The following is a 20,995-nucleotide window of genomic DNA, read 5'->3' on the forward strand; positions in this document are numbered from 1 at the left end:
AGATCATTCATAAACACCCTGAACGGCCTCCTGTACAGTACCGCCTAGTAAATAAGGGCCCTCACACTGTAAACATTACTTCAGTTCTCAGGGATTTCACAGCACGATCTGGATGTCACTTCTGCACTAGGCCATCATGTATAGATTTCTATCTACATGAACCAAACCTGAGAATGGAAAGTATGGGCCATGTGATAAGGATTAACTGTTGGATGTCAGAGCTGTGATGTGTACCCTTGAGTTAAATGATAGAATAGTGAAAACTTTCCAGGACCTTTAAGCCTGGTACATTTAGATGGTTTTTGACCTCTACAATACTCTGTTTTTATTTATTCCCCAGTTTAGAGGCAGACTTGAGGGAAGTTGAGATGAAAGTTGTAAGTGTCCACCACCTCACAAGGCCAGCGGTGGGAGCCCTTGACCTCTGAACGGACTGCCAGGGACAGCTGGTGTGGCCCATGTTTATTTATTTATTTCATAACAAAAGACAGGTGGTCAAACTTGAAAAGGGCACACACACACTCCCAGCAACAAACAGCTTGGTACAAACATCCAGTCTCGATTCTCTTATCAAGACACTCATCTGCGGCATAGACATTCTTTTCACTCGCAGACAAATCACCATCACATTGCTCTCATGGAGAGACAGTAACAATGAACTCACAAACACACTGTGGAAAGGCTTTCTCTGTTTTAACATTGTGTTAAAATTATTTGTTCACATAATTGACTTGGTTACATTCAAGTTCCCCTACAATACATAAGTTACATTAAGAAGTTGAATATATGAAGGAGTGAATTAGTTAAGACAGTTGTATACATAAAACATATCACTGGTGTTGAGCTCATGCTGGGGTTCCCTTGTTTGGAGTGACTCGTCCGGGGAGTGCCAAGACATTGTGTCCTTGGTCCACTGCACAGCTGCCACTTACTCACACTCAATGACGCATATTTATAGCAGCAGTATCACTGGGCTCGGCGCTCGCACTCCGAGCACAGCTGGTCCCCAAAAGAATGGGTGAAAGACAAAACCACATGCTTCCACTGCAGTTGATGTCCAAGTCTGTCCAGTCTTAGAAGGAAAAGGACGGAATGCCTCCTTCTACAACTGGGTCCTGGACTTCCTGACAGGCCGACCCCAGGTGGTGAGGGTAAGCAACATCACCTCCGCCATGCTGACCCTCGACACGGGGCCCCACAGGGGTGTGTGCTTAGTCCCCTCCTGTACTCCCTGTTCACCCACGGCTGCATGGCCATGCATGACTCCAACACCATCATCAAGTTTCCTGATGACATTACGGTGGTAGGCCTGATCACCAGTTATGATGAGACAGCCTAAAGGGAGGAAGTCAGTGACCTGAAAGTGTAGTGCCAGAACACAGCCTAGTCTCATAGACTGGACGTAATATAGTAAACATAAATCCAGGACACTCAAATTAGTATGATACACTACATGACCAGAAGTATGTGGACACCTGCTCGTCGAACATCTCATTCCATTATCATGGGCATTAATATGGAGTTGGTCCCCCCATAGCTGCTATAACAGCTTCCACTCTTCTGGGAAGGCTTTCCACTAGATGTTGGAACATTGCTGCGGGGACTTGCTTCCATTTAGCCACAAGAGCATTCGTGAGGTCGGGCACTGATGTTGGGCGATTAGGCCTGGCTTGCAGTCGGCGTTCCAATTCATCCCAGACGTGTTCGATGGGTTTGAGGTCAGGGCTCTGTGCAGACCAGTCAAGTTCTTCTACACTGATCTCAAAAAACCATTTCTGTATGGGCCTCGCTTTGTACACGGGGGCATTGTCATGCTGAAACTGGAAAGGGCCTTCCCCAAACTTTTTCCACAAAGTTGGAAGCACAGAATCGTCTAGCATGTTATTGTATGCTGTAGCGTTAAGATTTCCCTTCACTGGAACTATGGGGCCTAGCCCAAACCATGTAAAACAGCCCCAGACCATTAATTACTGCTCCACCAAACTTTACAGTTGGCACTATGCATTGTGGCAGGTAGCGTTCTCCTGGCATCCGCCAAACCCAGATTTGTCCGTCGGACTGCCAGATGGTGAAGCGTGATTCATCACTCCAGAGAATGCGTTTCTACTGCTCCAGAGTCCAATGGCAGCGAGCTTTACTTCACTGCAGCCGATGCTTGGCCTTGCACATGGGGATCTTAGGCTTGTGTGCGGCTGCTTGGCCATGGAAACCCATTTGATGAAGCTTCCGATTAAGAGTTCTTGTGCTTACGTTGCTGCCGAGAGTCAGTTTGGAACTCAGTAGTGAGTGTTGCAATCGAGGACAGATGATCTTTATGCGCTTCAGTACTCAGTCTCGTTTTGTGAGCTTGTGTGGCCTACCACGCGCTGAGCTGTTGTTGCTCCTAGACGTTTCCACTTCACAATAACAGCACTTACAGTTGACCGGGGCAGCTCTAGCAGGACAGAAATTTGCCAAACTGACTTGTTAGAAAGTTGGCATCCTATGACAGTGCCACGTTGAAAGTCACTGAGCTCTTCAGTAAGGCCATTCTACTGAGAATGTTTGTCTATGGAGATTGCATGGCGGTGTGCTTGATTTTATACAGTGGCTGACATTGTCAAATCCACTAATTTGAAGAGATGTCCCACATACTTTTGGGTATAGTGTATGTAACGTTTGGTGTGTTTAAATAAGACAGATGGTTACTTAAGGCAAAAATTAAAGTGGGGTGATTGGTCTGGGTGGATAGGTAGGCATTTAACGCAAATGTCTAGGAACCCGAAGGTTGCTAGTTCTAATCTCATCACAGACCACTTTGGCAGTTTAGCAACTTTTCAAGTACTTACTACTTTTTAGCTACGTTGAAACTACTTAGCATGTTAGCTAACCCTTCCCCTAAGCTTAATCCATTTAGCTAACCCTTCCTCTAACCTTAACCCTTGAACCTAACTCCAAAACATAACCCCTAGCCTAGCTAACATTAGCCACCTAGCTAGAATTCGTAAAATACAATATGTTACAAATTTGCAAAACTTATGGTATGTTTTGCAAATTGTAACATACAGTATAATACAAATTGTAATTTGTAACATATCATTCAAAATGGGCGATGGACATCCACAAATGAATATATACCATACAAAACATAACATACAGTATGATACTAAATTGAGTGTCTCAGATTTACATACAGAATAATTCGAAATGCTCTGAGACCAGGTTGCAGGACAACCTCTTCCTCAAAGTCAGTAAAACCAAGGAGCTGATCGTGGATTACAGGAAACGAAAAGTGCGACAGGTGGCTGAAAAGATTTGTCATGAGCCCACAAATACTCTAAAAGTTCTACAGCTACACCATTGAGAGCGTCTTGACTAGCTGCATTACTGCTTGGTATGGCAACTGCACCACCCTCGATCTCATAGCGCTACAGAGGGGGGGGTGGACAGCCCAGTACATGACTGGGGCCGAGCTCCCTACCATCCAGGACCTTTATATCAGGCGGTGTGAAAGGAAGGCCTGGAAAATTGTTAGACTTCAGCCACCCAAGCCATAGACTGTTCTCTCTGCTTCCACATGGCAAGCGGTACCTGAGCTAGTCTGACACCATAAGGCTCCTGAACAACTTCTATCCCCAAGTCTTTAGATTTCGAATTAGCTAATAAAATGGTTACTCGGACGACCTGCATCAACCTTTGTTTTTTGCACGACTCTACTATGCACGCTCACTATATGCATGCTCTTCCGGTGGCGGTCAGTGCCGTTTGATGAGGGAGTTTTTTTTTTTTTTTTCATGAGCACAGCCTTATTTCTATTAGCTAGCTAACATAGCATCCCTCTGTTTGAGCAGGGTGTTCCAATAGGCTAAACTAGCTAGCCTAATTTGCCAGCTAAGTAACATTAAGTGAAACTGAACGTTACAAAAAAAATGAAATCTCTCTTTCATTTTGGAATAAATTAATTTGTTTAAAAACTGTTCAACTACAGTCTCTTTCTCTCTTGGAGTCAACTACTCACCACATTTTATGAACTACAGTACTAGCTAGCTGTAGCTTATGCTTTCAGTACTAGATTAATTCTCTGATCCTTTGATTGGGTGTACAACATGTCAGTTCATGCTGCAATAGCTCTGATAGGTTGGAGGACATCCTCCGGAGGTTGTCATAATTACTGTGTAAGTCTGTGGAAGGGGGTGAGAACCATGAGCTTCCTAGGTTTTGTATTGAAGTCAGTGTACCCAGAGGAAGACAGAAGTGAACTGGTAGGTAGCCTAGTGGTTAGAGTGTTGGGCCAGTAACTGAAAAGTTTCTGGATCAAATCCCCGAGCTGACAAGGTAAAAATCTGTCATCCTGAGCAAGGCAGTCAACCCACTATTCCCTGGGTGCCGTGGATGTTGATTATTGCAGCCCTCTGCACCTCTCTGATTCAGAGGGGTTGGGTTAAATGCTCAAGACACATTTCAGTTGAATGCATTCAGTTGTCCAACTGACTAGGTTTCCCTCTGGCACCCTACAGAGTGCTACTTTGCAAAATAGTGAATATATTTAGTACAGTTTTCTCTAAAAAAGGTTAACTTTTTAAATGTTTTACAAATTCTATTTTTATGGAATTCGCTGAAAAGCATCCAGTACACACACTGATACTCCAACACCCACATTCATACTGACTCTATACACAATCAGGGCTCCCGAGTGGTGCAGTGGTCTAAGGCACTGCATCTCAGTGCTAGAGGTGTCACTACAGACCCTGGTTTGATTCCAGGCTGTATCACAACTGGCCGTGATTGGGAGTCCCATATTGGGCTGCGCACAATTGGCCCAGCATTGTTAGGGTTTGGCCAGGGTAGGCCGTAATTGTAAATAAGAACTTGTTCTTAACTGACTTGCCTAGTTAAAAGGTTAAATAAAAATCATATACGCTGCTACTACTGTTTATATATCCTGATGCCTAGTAACCTTATACATATCTTATCCTACCACTCCAGTATCCCTGCACATTGTAAATGTGGTATTGTCACTGACCCTGGAACTGCTTACTTTCTCGTTTTCTTCTTATTTCTATTTATCATGTTTTTTTGGTTCTACTTGAATTTTTTTATTTTATTGCTACTGATATTGATTCCTGCATTATTGGGAAAGAGCAAGCAAGGCATTTCACTGTACTTGTGCACGTGACAATAACTTGAAACTTATTCTGAAGTCCGTAGAGTGTACATGCCCTACAACCTCAGCAGCCTATTTCCAGTGATGTGTAGCCAGTTTAAGATTACATTTCCAACAAATGTGCTTTGGCTGATGGACACCTGGCCACCCAGCAGCTGTCTGCCTGCTCACCCAGCCAGAACTGCTTTTGGACACCAACTGCAGAGAGATCCCCATAGACCAGAGCCACAACTGACCTGCGGAGCATTGGTGTGACTCATGTTCAAATGCCTGTTTCCAAAGGACTCCAGTATAATCTCATAATGAATACCTGTAGCTAATACATAGGGATATGAGTCATAGGCTAGGACCTAGAGTGTTCACATATTCAGAAGAAAAAAAAAATGGTCTCCAATGAGTCCCCTACTCCAGAAGCGCTTGAGGTAAACTTAAAAGGATTAGATGGGCAAAAGCCATACGGAAGTAGCATCACTGTGTCCTCTGATAGGCCAGATGGAATTTATCATATTGCTTACCTATCCAATCCATTCAAATGTACGTGTTTCATTCCATGGAGGGCCTAGTGTCTGCGAATCCCCGCAGACACTCGGCCCTTTGTGGATTGAGTTGGACACATGGTCTCTGGGTTGTTTCTGGACAGGGCCTGGGCAGGGGCGGAAATCCCGGGGTGGGCACGACCCCCCCATCCTGGGAAAAAATATGATTTGTCCCCCCCAATATATCACTGAAACATAACTATGTAATTTAAATAATATTAATAACACGCAATGAAAGCAATTGTGCTGATTATAGACACTTAATAGCGCGTTTTTAAGTTTCAAAAGATTGCGACCCCCCCACCCTTTTCCTCACAATGGTTTGATCCACTGGCAAGGTAACAGAGAGGTCGTGTCTACTGTCTGAAAGGCACTCAATGAACGTAACTGACGTGAGGTTAATCCAGTCAATCGCGCACACACACTAGCTGAATATGCAGAGCTAGCGCGCAAATATTAACTATTAAGCTAGCTAGTACCTATTCCATTTATGTGGCCTCGTCAAAGATGGAATCTTTGCTATCGTCAATTTATTCCAAGATCAGCATGCAGATGATGTAAATTAGTGCTTCAAAGTCCCTGTGATAAGGTTAGCAATAAACTGAAGTCCAAACTGAACAGAACTACACTCTCTTCTACCATTGTCTTAAATATATTTAATGGTCTCGTTGCAAAAGCTAAATTGTCGCAAGGGAACTTTTATTTAACCCGGGTAGCAAAGATTATAGCAAACACCACTGAAACGGAATTGGTGCTCGCTTGCTTTGCAAATTCAGCTATTGTTGGAAGCCAGCCAATATGAAACAAACTATTAAAATTACAAAAGGTTGCAGCATATGTTGTGTAAATGGTGAACTCATACAGCTGTCAACTCGTCATTTTAATCCGTTTCACATTTGCTAGCTACCTTTTAGATCGAAGCCCAAATAGAATGATAAAAGATAAGATGATAGAAGCCCATCTCCTACTGTAAATAACCTACACCCTGTGTGTGTGTGTAGCCAGCCAGCCAGGTAGAAAAATGGCAGAAAAATAAAAGAGACGGACATCAGAGTATTTTTCAGTACACCAAAACGCAAAGTAAGAACCCTAGTAGCCTAATATCTCAAAGACTAGTTGATAAAATGTTCATAAGAAAGAAATGAAATTCTAATGGAAATGTTTCACAATGATGTCATTAGGCAGAGCAGGCAACAGATGGCACACAGACAGCAGAGTTAGGGACAGATATGCAGGGACAGACTGGCAGAGAGACGGAGTCTCAGGTAAGTTTGTTGAGTCTTTGTTTGGCAACATTATGAAAGGTTCTCAATTTTTTTGACTTGTAAAATAGGAACATAATTGGAAAATGCCATGGATACCCCCACTCTCAACTTAAACTGGTGACTGAACTAAGATTTGTTAAAGGCAATGGTATTGCTGTTGTAAGTAGTTGTGTAGTTTTGGGTACCGGTAGTTAGGAGTACGGCAAACACCTTATTTCTTTGGTTCCTCAATATACATTTACCATATTACAATGTAGGCTGTGTGTTACAGCACTACTTTTGGTGTCCCCCTCAGGAATTGCTCGAGAAAATTTCATTTAATTGTCCCCCCCAAAGTTGATATCAGATTTTCGCCCCTGGGGCTGGGTGACATGACAATCCTGTTCGACTGGTAATCTGCACTTCCGGGTATGTCCACAACCGAGAACAATTATCCACAAAGCATAATACATGACCCTGAAATCAGTAAGTGACGAGAGCCAAGAAAAAGTGACGACTACAAAAGCAGTGTATTTAGCCAAGTCACAGGAATCTTTTACCAGCTCATGTCTGAATCAAACCTTGATATATGCTGCCATCTGCAGCTTTGATAGACTACTACTACTTGGTAGAACAACCTTGTTTCAAACATTCAGTTACATAGCCTACTACACTATAACTTTGCACTACCTCCACTTCCCTTATGGGCAGCATGAGTCATTCATGATAGAAATTAAACACATACATATGAGCTGCACGTAAACTGTGCATGACAAGCAAAGTAGCAAACAAGGAAAGTAAAGCGTCCAAGTATTTATTCCACAAACATAACAAAATACATATACAAAAATACAGTTGGATCGTGGTTAAAATTTAAAAAATATGCATAAACATGTATAACAATTTAGAGTAAATATTCTTAAATGTAAAATTACAACTAAAACATTCAAGCATAATGCTTAAATTTTCTCCATGTGATGTTGTTGACTAGGATGAGCAGCCGCAGCACAGTACTTGCTCATACTGGCCACAGTAACTGAAGGAGAAGAGGATACAGAGAAAACAATGAGTAACAAGCAAAGTAAAGTAGAATAAAAATAAATAAATAAAAACAGGCTACATCTCAATGTACGTGCTCTGCACTGCTTGCTTAATCATATATGTTGCATACTATTCTGCCCTACCAAGCAAAAAGACAAACTGCTCATTTGGTCAAAAATGGGTCATTTATTTGAGCAAAAATGACTACATGCTTAGTCATGTGGACAAGTATCCTACCTCTATTGTATTGTGTTTTGGATAAAATGGGGTTCATGTTATAATTAACTGTATAAAGTTACTGTGAAACCAAGGTAAATAAAAGCCATTTTCTCAGTTCCACGCTATGAGCAGTTACTGCATTCTTTCTTGTTTGGGCAGTATTGTAGAGACCCTCAGACAGTTATATGCATGTTATATTTTCTGTTGTATAGGTTGTCAGTGCACATTTACCCAGTTACACAGGGTTTAGCAAGGTCCAGTCTGCCAGTCAACCTGCTGTCTGCCAACCACAGGAATGTCTGATATGTTTGTGCCAGGAGTCCTTGGTTGATTGAGCCGCAGAGGGTTGGGCACGGCAGGTTCCGTTATATGACCATGCTGTCTATTGTATGTCCTGACAAAGTGACCTACCTGTTGATTTTATTACAGATTTATTTGGCGTAGGCTACAGCCATACAGTATCCTGTGAGAGTGTTGAGAATAAACTGTTTTATTTCAGTCGAGAACTCAATCTATTCTGGACATGATTTAATGTAGGACTTCCTGAGGTCATTACACTATGGTAGTGGAATAGCAGTAGATGCTCTGCTTGCTGATTTTACCCAACTCAGAAGAGATGCCCACTCTGACCAGAGTAAAATCAGATGAAAGGAAAAGGGTAAGGAGTGTCACTTACTCAATGACGGTGCAGACAGAGCAACAGGGGCTGGAGCAGTTGGAGCACTGCTGGATGCAGGAGGGGCAGGCTGGGCGGTCACACTGGGAGCACTGCCTCCTGGTCCTCTGGGCCTTCTGACACACACAGCACCCCTTTGAAACCAGCACAGCACCTAAGACAACCACACAAAGTCAGATGTCAGAGATTTCCCAGTTGTCTTGAACGTGGCATAAAGCAAAGGTGTCAAACTCATTACACAGAGGACCAGGTGTCTGCTAGGTTCACACTCATCCCTTGTACTTGATCGATCAATTAATGTCACTGATTAGTTAGAAACTCCCCTCACCTGGTTGTTTAGCTCAATTGGACACGAATTGAAAGGAAATAGATAACTAGCCAGTGGCGGCCGCGAAGTGGTTGGAGTTGTCAAAGCAGCATGACAGAAATATGAAAAGTGCATTTGAACAGCATAAATACACCCATTTCACTTTTGCATGTCAAAAACCAAATGACCACTTCTGCACATGCTGCCACTGTTTTGAGCAGAGTACACTATGAAAACGAGCAGCCAGCTCACATCACAAACACACCAGGGAGAAAGTAACATGCCTGCCGATGCGCCCGTGGCTGACAGCGGTCTAAGGCACGGCATCTCAGTGCTAGATAGCACTGAGATGCCGTGCTAAGGTAAGGCACAATTGGCCCAGTGTCATCCGGGTTTATGGTTTGGCCGGGGTAGGTCGTCATTGTAAATAAGAATTTGTTCTTAACTGACTTGCCTAGTTAAATAAAGGCTAAAAAAAATTACAAATATGTGAAAACATCTAACTGGGGATAGCTAGCTAACAATGTCACAAAGCATGATGCGCTGCTAGCCAGTTAACTTTGATTCTGAAACAACTTCATACTTCCGAGTTAGTTAGATGTTAGATATTAGTTTACAAAGACTTGAAATTGGCATGGGAGCTAACAAGCTAGCGGCTCATCAAAAGGTAGATAACTGGTTAATTTGACCAAAAAAAAAGTAAACCAAACTATTTCTCAATTACTGTAGCTGACTAATTAATTTGATCATGCTTTGTGATAGACCTGATTTTATGCTGTTTTAGTCCACACAACATGTCACCTACAGTAGAACCTGATGAACAATATGGGGGTAACAAAATTATCCATGATTTTTGTCCTACCAGACCTGAGATGGTTCTAGCTAGCGTATCCCTCTGTTCTTCAACGCTTGTTGGATGCAGTTGTCCGGCTTATCTGGTCCCAGGCTACCATAACTGCTATGATTATTTATTTACAAGTTCATTAAAATTCACTTTAGCGCCATCTGTAACTGATAGAGCAGATCTAGTCTCACGTCAGTAAGCCATCTGGTGCAAGAGACAAATTGGGAGGGAGAGCAGCCCCAGAAGTTCTGACTGAACGGCGCACATTTGAGCGCCCCAGGACGGTCCATTTACTTTGTGCTGTTCGAATTTACAGTTGAAGTCAGAAGTTTACGTACACTTAGGTTGGAGTCATTAAAACTTGTTTTTCAACCACTCCACAAATGTCTTGTTAACAAACTATCTACTTTGTGCATGACAAGTAAGTTTTCCAACAATTGTTTACAGACAGTGTATAATAAGTGAAATAATCTATCACAATTCCAGTGGGTCAGAAGTTCACATACACTAAGTTGACTGTGCCTTTAAATAGCTTGGAAAATTCCAGAAAAGGATGTTGTTACGGATACAGGTATCCTGTATGTATCCTGTGTGTGTTTCCTTTCTCTCTCCTTCTCCCCTCACAGGTGACAATCAGTCGACAAACAGAAGACACCTGTTCCTTTTCCCCTCAACCAATTACATCCCCTTTCCCTTGGTTTAAAAACTCAGTTGTTTTCTCCCCAGATCAATCTTTGTGTTCATGCTCTCAATCTCTCTGTGTCCAATCTCTCTCTCTGTGTCCCTAGCTCTACATCTCTGTATTGATCTCTTTTGTTTTGCAACTACATGTCACTTTGTCCATCCCACCTGTGAGTATTATTTTGTTAAAGTGTTGTTTGTTTGGTGGGAAAAGGGTACTAAGACAAGTCGCCCATGGGCATACATTACCCGTAGGAATACTTTGTCTACGTACCCTAGTTAGAACTGGGCGGACCACCCACTGTATTTTTGGTTAGTTAGCTGTTCTTGAAATAGGCTAGTCTAGCTTAGGGGTGTTTTTTTTATTTTTGTTTCTTTGCTTGGGTCCAGCTCAGCCCCTTTACAGTGTGTTTAAAATAAACCTTTTGATTTTGACGGTAGATTTCAGTTGTCTGTGGTTTTTGGTTCTCACTGTTCTTTATCACTATTATAATTTGCATGATTTATGTTACGTGTCTCGTATCCATCCCCCCTAGACTGCTGGGCCAAAGGGATTCGTAACAGATGTCATGGCTTTAGAAGCTTCTGATAGGGTAATTTACATAATTTGAGTCAAATGGAAGTGTACCTGTGGATGCATTTCAAGGCCTACCTTCAAACAATAGTACGCAAGTATAAACACCATGGGACCACGCAGTCGTCATAACGCTCAGGAAGGAGACGCGCTCTGTCTCCTAGATATGAACGTACTTTAGTGCAAAACAATCCCAGAACAGCAGCAAAGGACAGCAAAGCCACACTACGGTTTGCAACTGCAAATGCGGACAAAGATCGTACATTTTTTGAGAAATGTCCTCTGGTCTGATGAAATATAAATATAGCCGTTTGGCCATAATGACCAGCATTATGTTTGGAGGAAAATGGGGGAGGCTTGCAAGGCTTCCCAACTCTGAAGCACGGGGGTGGCAGCATCATGTTGTGGGGGTGCTTTGCTGCAGGAGGGACTGGTGCACTTCACAAAATAGATGGCATCATGAGGCAGGAAAATGATGTGGATATATTGAAGCAACATCTCAAGACATCAGTCAGGAAGTTAAAGCTTGGTCGCAAATTGGTCTTCCAAAATGGACAATGACCCCAAGCATACTTCCAAAGTTGTGGCAAAATGGCTTAAGGACAACAAAGTCAAGGTATTGGAGTGGCCATCACAAAGCCCTGACCTCAATCCCATACATTTCTGGGTAGAAAAAAAAGCATGTGCGAGCAAGGAGGCCTACAAACCTGACTCAGTTACACCAGCTCTGTCAGGAGGAATGGGACAACATTCACCCAACATATTGTGGGAAGCTTGTGGAAGGCTACCCAAAATGTTTGACCCAAGTTCAACAATTTAAAGGCAATGCTACCAAATACTAATTGAGTGTATGTAAACTTCTGACCCACTGGGAATGTGAAGAAATAAAAGCTGAAATAAATCCTTCTCTCCACTATTATTCTGACGTTTCACATTCTTAAAATAAAGTGGTGATCCTAATTAACCTAAGACGGGGAATTTTTACTAGAATTAAAAATCAGGAATTGTGAAACTGAGCAAAAATTATTTGGCTAAGGTGCATGTAAACTTCCGACTTCAACTGTACGCTTTGATGCTGGTAAAGTAGCCTCGCGCACCTACGGTGCTGGTCAGAAAAAAAAAAGCTAGCTAGCTCATGGATGCAAACAATGTTCTTCCCCAAAAACATATGTTTCAGTAGCTATAGTTAGCTAACTATATAGCTAGGTGTCATCATCATTAAAAAAAAAAAGTCATGTATAAGACAGTTCTTATTTGATTAATGGTGGTGGGACCCATCTATGTGAAGCTAGCCACGATAAGGATTAGCCACAATAGTGGACTTTGCGGTTAGCCTTAAATAAAAATATGTCATTGACAGTAATACAAATAGTAGAATTATGCCATAATTGAATAGATCATGCTAAACGAGGATTTATATATATATTTAATAAAAAGCAACAAAAGACAATGTTAATTTGACAAAAATCTGTTAATCACACTGGAGGTATTATACTTTAGAATTGCATTGAGGCATACTTATTTCACTGTACAGCCTTAACTATGGATTATGGATCAATGACATGGGGTATCAGTCTACTCAGTGACACCCAGAGAACATTAGCGTTGTAGCTCTTATTGCGGGACTCTGAAACAACTGAATTGAGCCACATTTGTCATCAACCGTGTGTATTGAACACTATTCCTGAGGAAAAACAATACTGCGTGGATGTTTTGGAATCTGATAACTGAGGAGGACGTTGGGGAAAAAAAACATCTTGGGTATTGAGTAGACTGATAGCCCATTTCATTGATCCCCAATCCTTAGGTAACGCTGTACAGTGCAATATGAATGTCAATACACACAATAGGCCGACTGGGGAGGTGATTTCACAGTCACGCGACAAGAGTTACAACGCTAATATTTGTGTAAACTCTTCTTCTTTAGAATTTCTAAGCAAACAGCTGGAGGCAGGGCTTTCTCCTATAGAGCTAAATTTTTATGGAATAGTCTGCCTACCCATGTGAGAGACGCAGACTCAGTCTCAACCTTTAAGTCTTTACTGAAGACACATCTCTTCAGTAGGTCCTATGATTAAGTGTAGTCTGGCCCAGGGGTGTGAAGGTGAACGAAAAGGCTGGAGCAACAAACCGCCCTTGCCGTCTCTGCCTGGCCGGTTTCCCCTCTTTCCACTGGGATTCTCTGCCTCTACCCCTATCACGGGGGCTGAGTCACTGGCTTACTGGTGTTCTTCCATGCCGTCCCGGGGAGGGGTGCGTCACTTGAGTAGGTTGAGTCACTGACGTGGTCTTCCTGTCTGGGTTGGCGCCCCCCCATGGGCTGTGCCGTTGCGGAGCTCTTTGTGGGCTATACTCGGCCTTGTCCCGGGATGGTATGTTAGAGATATCCCTCCAGTGGTGTGGAGGCTGTGCTTTGGCAAAGTGGGTGGGGTTAAATCCTACCTGTTTGGCCCTGTCCGGGGGTTTCATCGGATGGGGCCACAGTGTCTCCTGACCCCTCCTGTTTCAGCCTCCAGTATTTATGCTGCAGTAGTTTATGTGTCGGGGGGCTAGGGTCAGTCTGTTACATCTGGAGTATTTCTCTTGTCTTTTCCGGTGTCCTGTGTGAATTTAAATATGCTCTCTCTAATTCTCTCTTTCTCTCTCTCGGAGGACCTGAGCCCTAGGACCATGCCTCAGGACTACCTGGCTTGATGACTCCTTGCTGTCCCCAGTTCACCTGGCCTTGCGGCTGCTCCAGTTCCAACTGTTCTGCCTGCAGCCATGGAACCCTGACCTGTTCACCGGACGTGCTACCTGTCCCAGACCTGCTGTTTTCAACTCTAGAGACAGCAGGAGCGGTAGAGATTGGCTATGAAAAAGCCAACTGACACTTACTCTTGCGTTACTGACTTGTTGCACCCTCAACAACTATTATTATTATTATTATTATTATTATTATTATTATTATTATTCCATGCTGGTCATTTATGAACATTTGAACATCTAGGCCATGTGCTGTTATAATCTCCACCCGGCACAGCCAGAAGTGGCCACCCCTCATTGCCTGGTTCCTCTCTAGGTTTCTTCCTAGGTTTTGGCCTTTCTAGGGAGTTTTTCCTAGCCACCGTGCTTCTTCACCTGCATTGCTTGCTGTTTGGGGTTTTAGGCTGGGTTTCTGTACAGCACTTTGTGATATCAGCTGATGTAAGAAGGGCTATATAAATACATTTGATTTGGTGTTATGTGGGTGTCATCGAGTAGACTGATACCCCATGTCATTGCTTCACATTCCAACCTTGAGTAATATTATATAGTCTAAATATGGCATGATTCCACCAACTGTAACCTTCTGCGTCACCGGGTCTTTATTTTGAAGGCAAACCGCAAATTCCACTACTGTGCCTAATCCTTATTGTGGCTAGCTTCACAACACAACCCGGTCGAGCGTCACTAGCCAGATGAAGCTAGCTGGCTGCTTATAACGTTAGCTTTGGGCAACAGGGTTAAGTAGCTGGCTATTTATTTTCATGAACTGAAGTTGAATTTTAATAGGCGAACAACAAGTGGCTACCTAGCTAATACTTCCTCACAAGGATTCCAGCTGCTACCCGCTGTTTATTATCCTTGCACAGTCACTTCACCCCCACCTACATTTACAAATTACCTCAACTAACCTGTACACCCGCTCACTGACTCGGTACCGGTGCCCCCTGTATATTGCATCGTTATTCTTATTGTGCTACTTTTTAAATTTTAGTTTCCATGGTAAAGATTCTTACCGCTTCTTGAACAGCACTGTTGGGTTAAGGGCTTGTAAGTAAGCATTTCACGGTGAAGTCTACACTTGTTGTATTTGGCCATGTGACAAATTAAATTTGATTTGAAATCATTGCTAAGTATAATGAAAATAACTACTGGTCATTGATTTCAGGCTGGTTGTATTGGGGCTAGCTAGGTACCAAGCTAAAGCTGGCTAGCTACCCAGAAGTTGCAGTCAAACAAATAAATGGTTTATTACCAGCGCGGTATTGTAAACACATCGTTCGTGGCCGGTGTTTGCATACTTTTTTGTACAGCTTTGACAGTGCTACTGATAGTAGTGGTAGCGCTGGGGTGCACATGCAAATTCAAAACATACAACATTCTATAATATAACTTATGTGTGTCAAATTAAAAGCTTATTTAACGTGTCAAATAGTGTTAATTGAAATATATATTTTTTGACACAAAGACCCAAACGGCGTTCCATAGTATGTTGTGAAGCTAACAGCAGTGACGCTATTACTGTGTAACTCCGGTAGAGCAACATCAGAAAAATAGCGCACTTAGTAGTGTGTACCAGTGCTCGACCAGTCGCAAAAGCCAACATCACCCACGACAGGTAACGGTTGATTGTCAAGGGCAATGAATCCCATTATCTTGGCGTTAATGGATTTCGCCTTTGAGTTGTCTCGCTGAAATTGTATTACTCTTTCAAATGACTGCTCGATTCACACAGCAGACATTGTGGGCGAGGATTGAAATGCTGTGTTGCACGTGTAGCGCAACATTATACACGTTGTCATTACATCATGTGCATACCTATATAACGTAGGTACGTCAGCTTTGACATTGGTTTTGCACATAAGGCGTTAAACTAGACATCGGGCCGATACCGATGTTGGCACTTTTAGCTAATATCGTCCGATTCCGATATGTTGATATTTTGTGCATCCCTAAAAATAACATTACAACCTAACCCAACTCCGGCGTTGGCCTACCTTAGAAGTACGCTATGTTAGACTTATTTGGCACTCTATTCCTAATCAGTTGGGCTACTAAATACAACATAACTGATAAATAGGAACCCATCTTTTTGTGCATGCGTGGCACCTTACTGCTCAGTGTAGACTCCCAGTTCTGCATAAAACATCAACATATACAGTGGGGGAAAAAAAGTATTTGATCCCCTGCTGATTTTGTACGTTCGCCCACTGACAAAGAAAGGATAAGTCTAATTTTAATGGTAGGTTTATTTGAACAGTGAGAGACAGAATAACAACAAAAATATCCAGAAAAACGCATGTCAAAAATGTTATAAATTGATTTGCATTTTAATGAGGGAAATACGTATTTGACCCCCTCTCAATCAGAAAGATTCCTGGCTCCCAGGTGTCTTTTATACAGGTAACGAGCTGAGATTAGGAACACACTCTTAAAGGGAGTGCTCCTAACCGCAGCTTTGTTATCTGTAAAAAAAAGACACCCGTCCACAGAAGCAATCAGATTCCAAACTCTCCACCAAGACCAAAGAGCTCTCCAAGGATGTCAGGGACAAGATTGTAGACCTACACAAGGCTGGAATGGGCTACAAGACCATTGCCAAGCAGCTTGGTGAGAAGGTGACAACATTTGGTGAGATTATTCGCAAATGGAAGAAACACAAAAGAACTGTCAATCTCCCTCGGCCTGGGGCTCCATGCAAGATCTCACCTCGTGGAGTTGCAATGATCATGAGAACGGTGAGGAATCAGCCCAGCACTACACAGGAGGATCTTGTCAATGATCTCAAGGCAGCTGGGACCATAGTCAGCAAGAAAACAATTGATAACACACTACGCCGTGAAGGACTGAAATCCTGCAGCGCTCGCAAGGTCCCCTGCTCAAGAATACATATACATGCCCATCTGAAGTTTGCCAATGAACATCTGAATGACAACTGGTGAAAGTGTTGTGGTCAGATGAGACCAAAATGGAGCTCTTTGACATCAACTCAACTCGCTGTATTTGGAGGAGGAATGCTGCCTATGACCCCAAGAATACCATCTCCACCGTCAAACATGGAGGTGGAAACATTATGCTTTGGGGGTGTTTCTCTGCTAAGGGGACAGGACAACTTCACCGCATCAAAGGGACGATGGAATGTACCGTCAAATCTTGGGTGAGAACATCCTTCCCTCAGCCAGGGCATTGAAAATGGGTCGTGGATGGGTATTCCAGCATGACAATGACCCAAAACACACGGCCAATGCAACAAAGGAGTGGCTCAAGAAGAAGCACATTAAGGTCCTGGAGTGGCCTAGCCAGTCTCTAGACCTTAATCCCATAGAAAATCTGAGGGAGCTGAAGGTTCGAGTTGCCAAACGTCAGCCTCAAAACCTTAATGACTTGGAGAAGATCTGCAAAGAGGAGTGGGACAAAATCCCTCCTGAGATGTGTGCAAACCTGGTGGCCAACTACAAGAAACGTCTGACCTCTGATTGCCAACAAGGGTTTTGCCACCAAGTACTAAGTCATGTTTTGCAGAGGGGTCAAATACACTGCTCAAAGAATAAAATAAAGGGAACACTAAAATAACACATCCTAGATCTGAATGAATGAAATAATCTTATTAAATATTTTCTCTTTACATAGTTGAATGTGCTGACAACAAAAATCACACAACCCATGGAGGTCTGGATTTGGAGTCACACTCAAAATTAAAGTGGAAAACCACACTACAGGCCGATCCAACTTTGATGTAATGTCCTTAAAACAAGTCAAAATGAGGCTCAGTAGTGTGTGTGGCCTCCACGTGCCTGTATGACCTTCCTACAACGCCTGGGCATGCTCCTGATGAGGTGGCGGATGGTCTCCTGAGGGATCGCCTCCCAGACCTGGACTAAAGCATCCGCCAACTCCTGGACAGTCTGTGGTGCAACGTGGCATTGGTGGATGGAGCGAGACATGATGTCCCAGATGTGCTCAATTGGATTCAGGTCTGGGGAACGGGCGGGCCAGTCCATAGCATAAAGCATCAATGCCTTCCTCTTGCAGGAACTGCTGACACACTCCAGCCACATGAGGTCTAGCATTGTCTTGCATTAGGAGGAACCCAGGGCCAACCGCACCAGCATATGGTCTCACAAGGGGTCTGAGGATCTCATCTCGGTACCTAATGGCAGTCAGGCTACCTCTGGCGAGCACATGGAGGGCTGTGCGGCCCCCCAAAGAAATGCCACCCCACACCATGACTGACCCACCGCCAAACCGGTCATGCTGGAAGATGTTGCAGGCAGCAGAACGTTCTCCACAGCGTCTCCAGACTCTGTCATGTCTGTCACGTGCTCAGTGTGAACCTGCTTTCATCTGTGAAGAGCACAGGGCGCCAGTGGCGAATTTGCCAATCTTGGTGTTCTCTGGCAAATGCCAAACGTCCTGCACGGTGTTGGGCTGTAAGCACAACCCCCACCTGTGGACGTCGGGCCCTCATACCACCCTCATGGAGTCTGTTTCTGACCGTTTGAGCAGACACATGCACATTTGTGGCCTGCTGGAGGTCATTTTGCAGGGCTCTGGCAGTGCTCCTCCTGCTCCTCCTTGCACAAAGGCGGGGGTAGCGGTCCTGCTGCTGGGTTGTTGCCCTCCTACGGCCTCCTCCACTTCTCCTGATGTACTGGCCTGTCTCCTGGTAGCGCCTCCATGCTCTGGACACTACGCTGACAGACACAGCAAACCTTCTTGCCACAGCTCGCATTGATGTGCCATCCTGGATGAGCTGCACTCCTGAGCCACTTGTGTGGGTTGTAGACTCCGTCTCATGCTACCACTAGAGTGAAAGCACCGCCAGCATTCAAAAGTGACCAAAACATCAGCCAGGAAGCATAGGAACTGAGAAGTGGTCTGTGGTCCCCACCTGCAGAACCACTCCTTTATTGGGGGGTGTCTTGCTAATTGCCTATAATTTCCACCTGTTGTCTATTCCATTTGCACAACAGCATGTGAAATTTATTGTCAATCAGTGTTGCTTCCTAATTGGACAGTTTGATTTCACAGAAGTGTGATTGACTTGGAGTTACATTGTGTTGTTTAAGTGTTCCCTTTATTTTTTTTGAGCAGTGTACTTATTTCCCTCATTAAAATGCAAATCATTTTATAAAATTTTTGATATGCGTTTTTCTGGATATTTTTGTTGTTATTCTGTCTCTCACTGTTCAAATAAACCTACTATTAAAATTATATAGACTGATCACTTTCTTTGTAAGTGGGCAAACGTACAAAATCAGCAGGGGATCAAAAACTTTCCCCCCCACTGTATTAACAACACGACAACCTAACTTTAAATGAATGAGTTTATTTTTTTAAATTCTTAAAATGTATTAGCATATTACATATCTAATTTGCATACAGTAGTATAAATGTTTTCTAATTTCATAAATTGTTACAAAATCAGTTTGGCATATAGCATGAAGATGTGATCATTTACCACCCTACTTTAAATTGGTCTTAAATTACTCTAATGATGTATCTCATACTGCCTGATTTGCATATTAATTTAATAAATTGTTCTTTCATTTGAATCATCTGTGTTCTACATCAGCCCTGAAAATGCCATGACAATATGACCACCCTATCTTTTAAGATATTGGACAAAACATGTTGAATCCTGACAGGTGATTACATTGACAAGGGATTCATATTGACCTGTCCGTGACCTTTTCCGATCGCTTAAAAATAAGATAAGCAATACAAAGTATAACACCAGAATGAAAGAAATTTTGAATCCCAACTCCCTATCATAACTAACTAGAAAGCATAGCTAGGCAAAAATCAAACATCCATAGTAGCAAGCTAGCGTCATACACACAAAAGCTTCTTTCCCTAAAAATGTGTACAAACATATTTACATCCGTTAGTTAGCATTTTATCCTTTGTCAAGATAATCCATCCATCCATGTGACAGGTGTAGCATATCAAGAAGCTGATTAAACAGCGTGATCATTACACAGGTGCACCTTGTGCAGGGAACAATAAAAGGCCACTAAAATGTGCAGTTTTGTCACACATCACAATACCACAGATGTCTCACGTTGAGGGCATCCTACAATTGGCATCCTGACTGCAGGGATGTCAAACAGAGCTGTTGCCAGAGAATTTAATGTTAATTTCTCTACCATAAGCCCCTACAATACCATTTTAGAGAATTTGGTTGGTTGGGTCTGGCTCCCAAGTGGGTGGGCCTATGCCCTCTCAGGACCACCCATGGCTGCGCCCCTACCCAGTTATGTGAAATCCATAGATTCCTTATATGAACTGTTGAAATTGTTGCGTTTATAGTTTTGTTCGGTACAGTATATTTCTGTAACGTTTGTGGCTAACGTTACCTGGAAATAGTCAAAGGCTAAAACAAACTACATGTAATGCCTGTCGTGGCTGGATATAGCCACCTAGCTAAATTATCAAGTAATAAAAGGACATTAACATTTGGTGTAGGTCGTTAGCTGTTGTAACCTAGCTAGCTAGTTTTTACCACTAGCTAAACAACAGCACACGGAGTAGGGCCAGCTAGTTAGCTAACAGCCAGCCAGTTATTTCAGACAGCAAACCTTACCGTAGATTTCTTGTCTATACTTGTCCCCATAATCGCCGCGATTATTCAACTCCTTTTGTCCAATGTGAATTTTATGCTGCGATGAGAAAGATTCAGCGAAAGGATAAGATCTTTTAGGCATTTTTGGGGGGGGGGCGAGGAACGTGCATCCAAACATAAAAAGCTTGCGGAGCAACGCCGGAAAAATACTCACTAGCGCGCGAACTAACCAATCCGATCATTGATCTCTTATCACGTGACTGTTTTATTTTGATTACTCAAACCACGTGTTTTTATTACACATGGGATAAACAAACGTACAGTCAATAACAAAATAGAAAAGTATGTATACACTGTGTGCAAATGAAGTAAGATTAGGGAGGTAAGGCAATAAATAGGCCATAGTGGCGAAATAATTAC

At 43.0% G+C, this 20,995-nt stretch overlaps 1 protein-coding gene across 1 annotated transcript; it reads right to left on the reverse strand.

Moving 5' to 3' along the window:
- Positions 1–7,721: 7,721 nt before the first annotated feature.
- Positions 7,722–20,796, reverse strand: LOC106610856 (apoptosis regulatory protein Siva). The gene is made up of 3 exons (XM_045723454.2): positions 20,597–20,796; positions 8,860–9,013; positions 7,722–7,959 (listed from the first exon to the last, which is right to left on the reverse strand). Exons 1-3 carry the CDS (start codon positions 20,751–20,753, stop codon positions 7,911–7,913), a joined length of 360 nt encoding a protein of 119 aa, XP_045579410.2. The 5' UTR covers positions 20,754–20,796; the 3' UTR covers positions 7,722–7,910.
- Between the last annotated feature and the right edge of the window lie 199 nt (positions 20,797–20,995).

The sequence above is a fragment of the Salmo salar genome, chromosome 09, assembly GCF_965601325.2.
Source record: "Salmo salar chromosome 09, fSalSal1, whole genome shotgun sequence".
Lineage (NCBI taxonomy): Eukaryota > Metazoa > Chordata > Actinopteri > Salmoniformes > Salmonidae > Salmo > Salmo salar.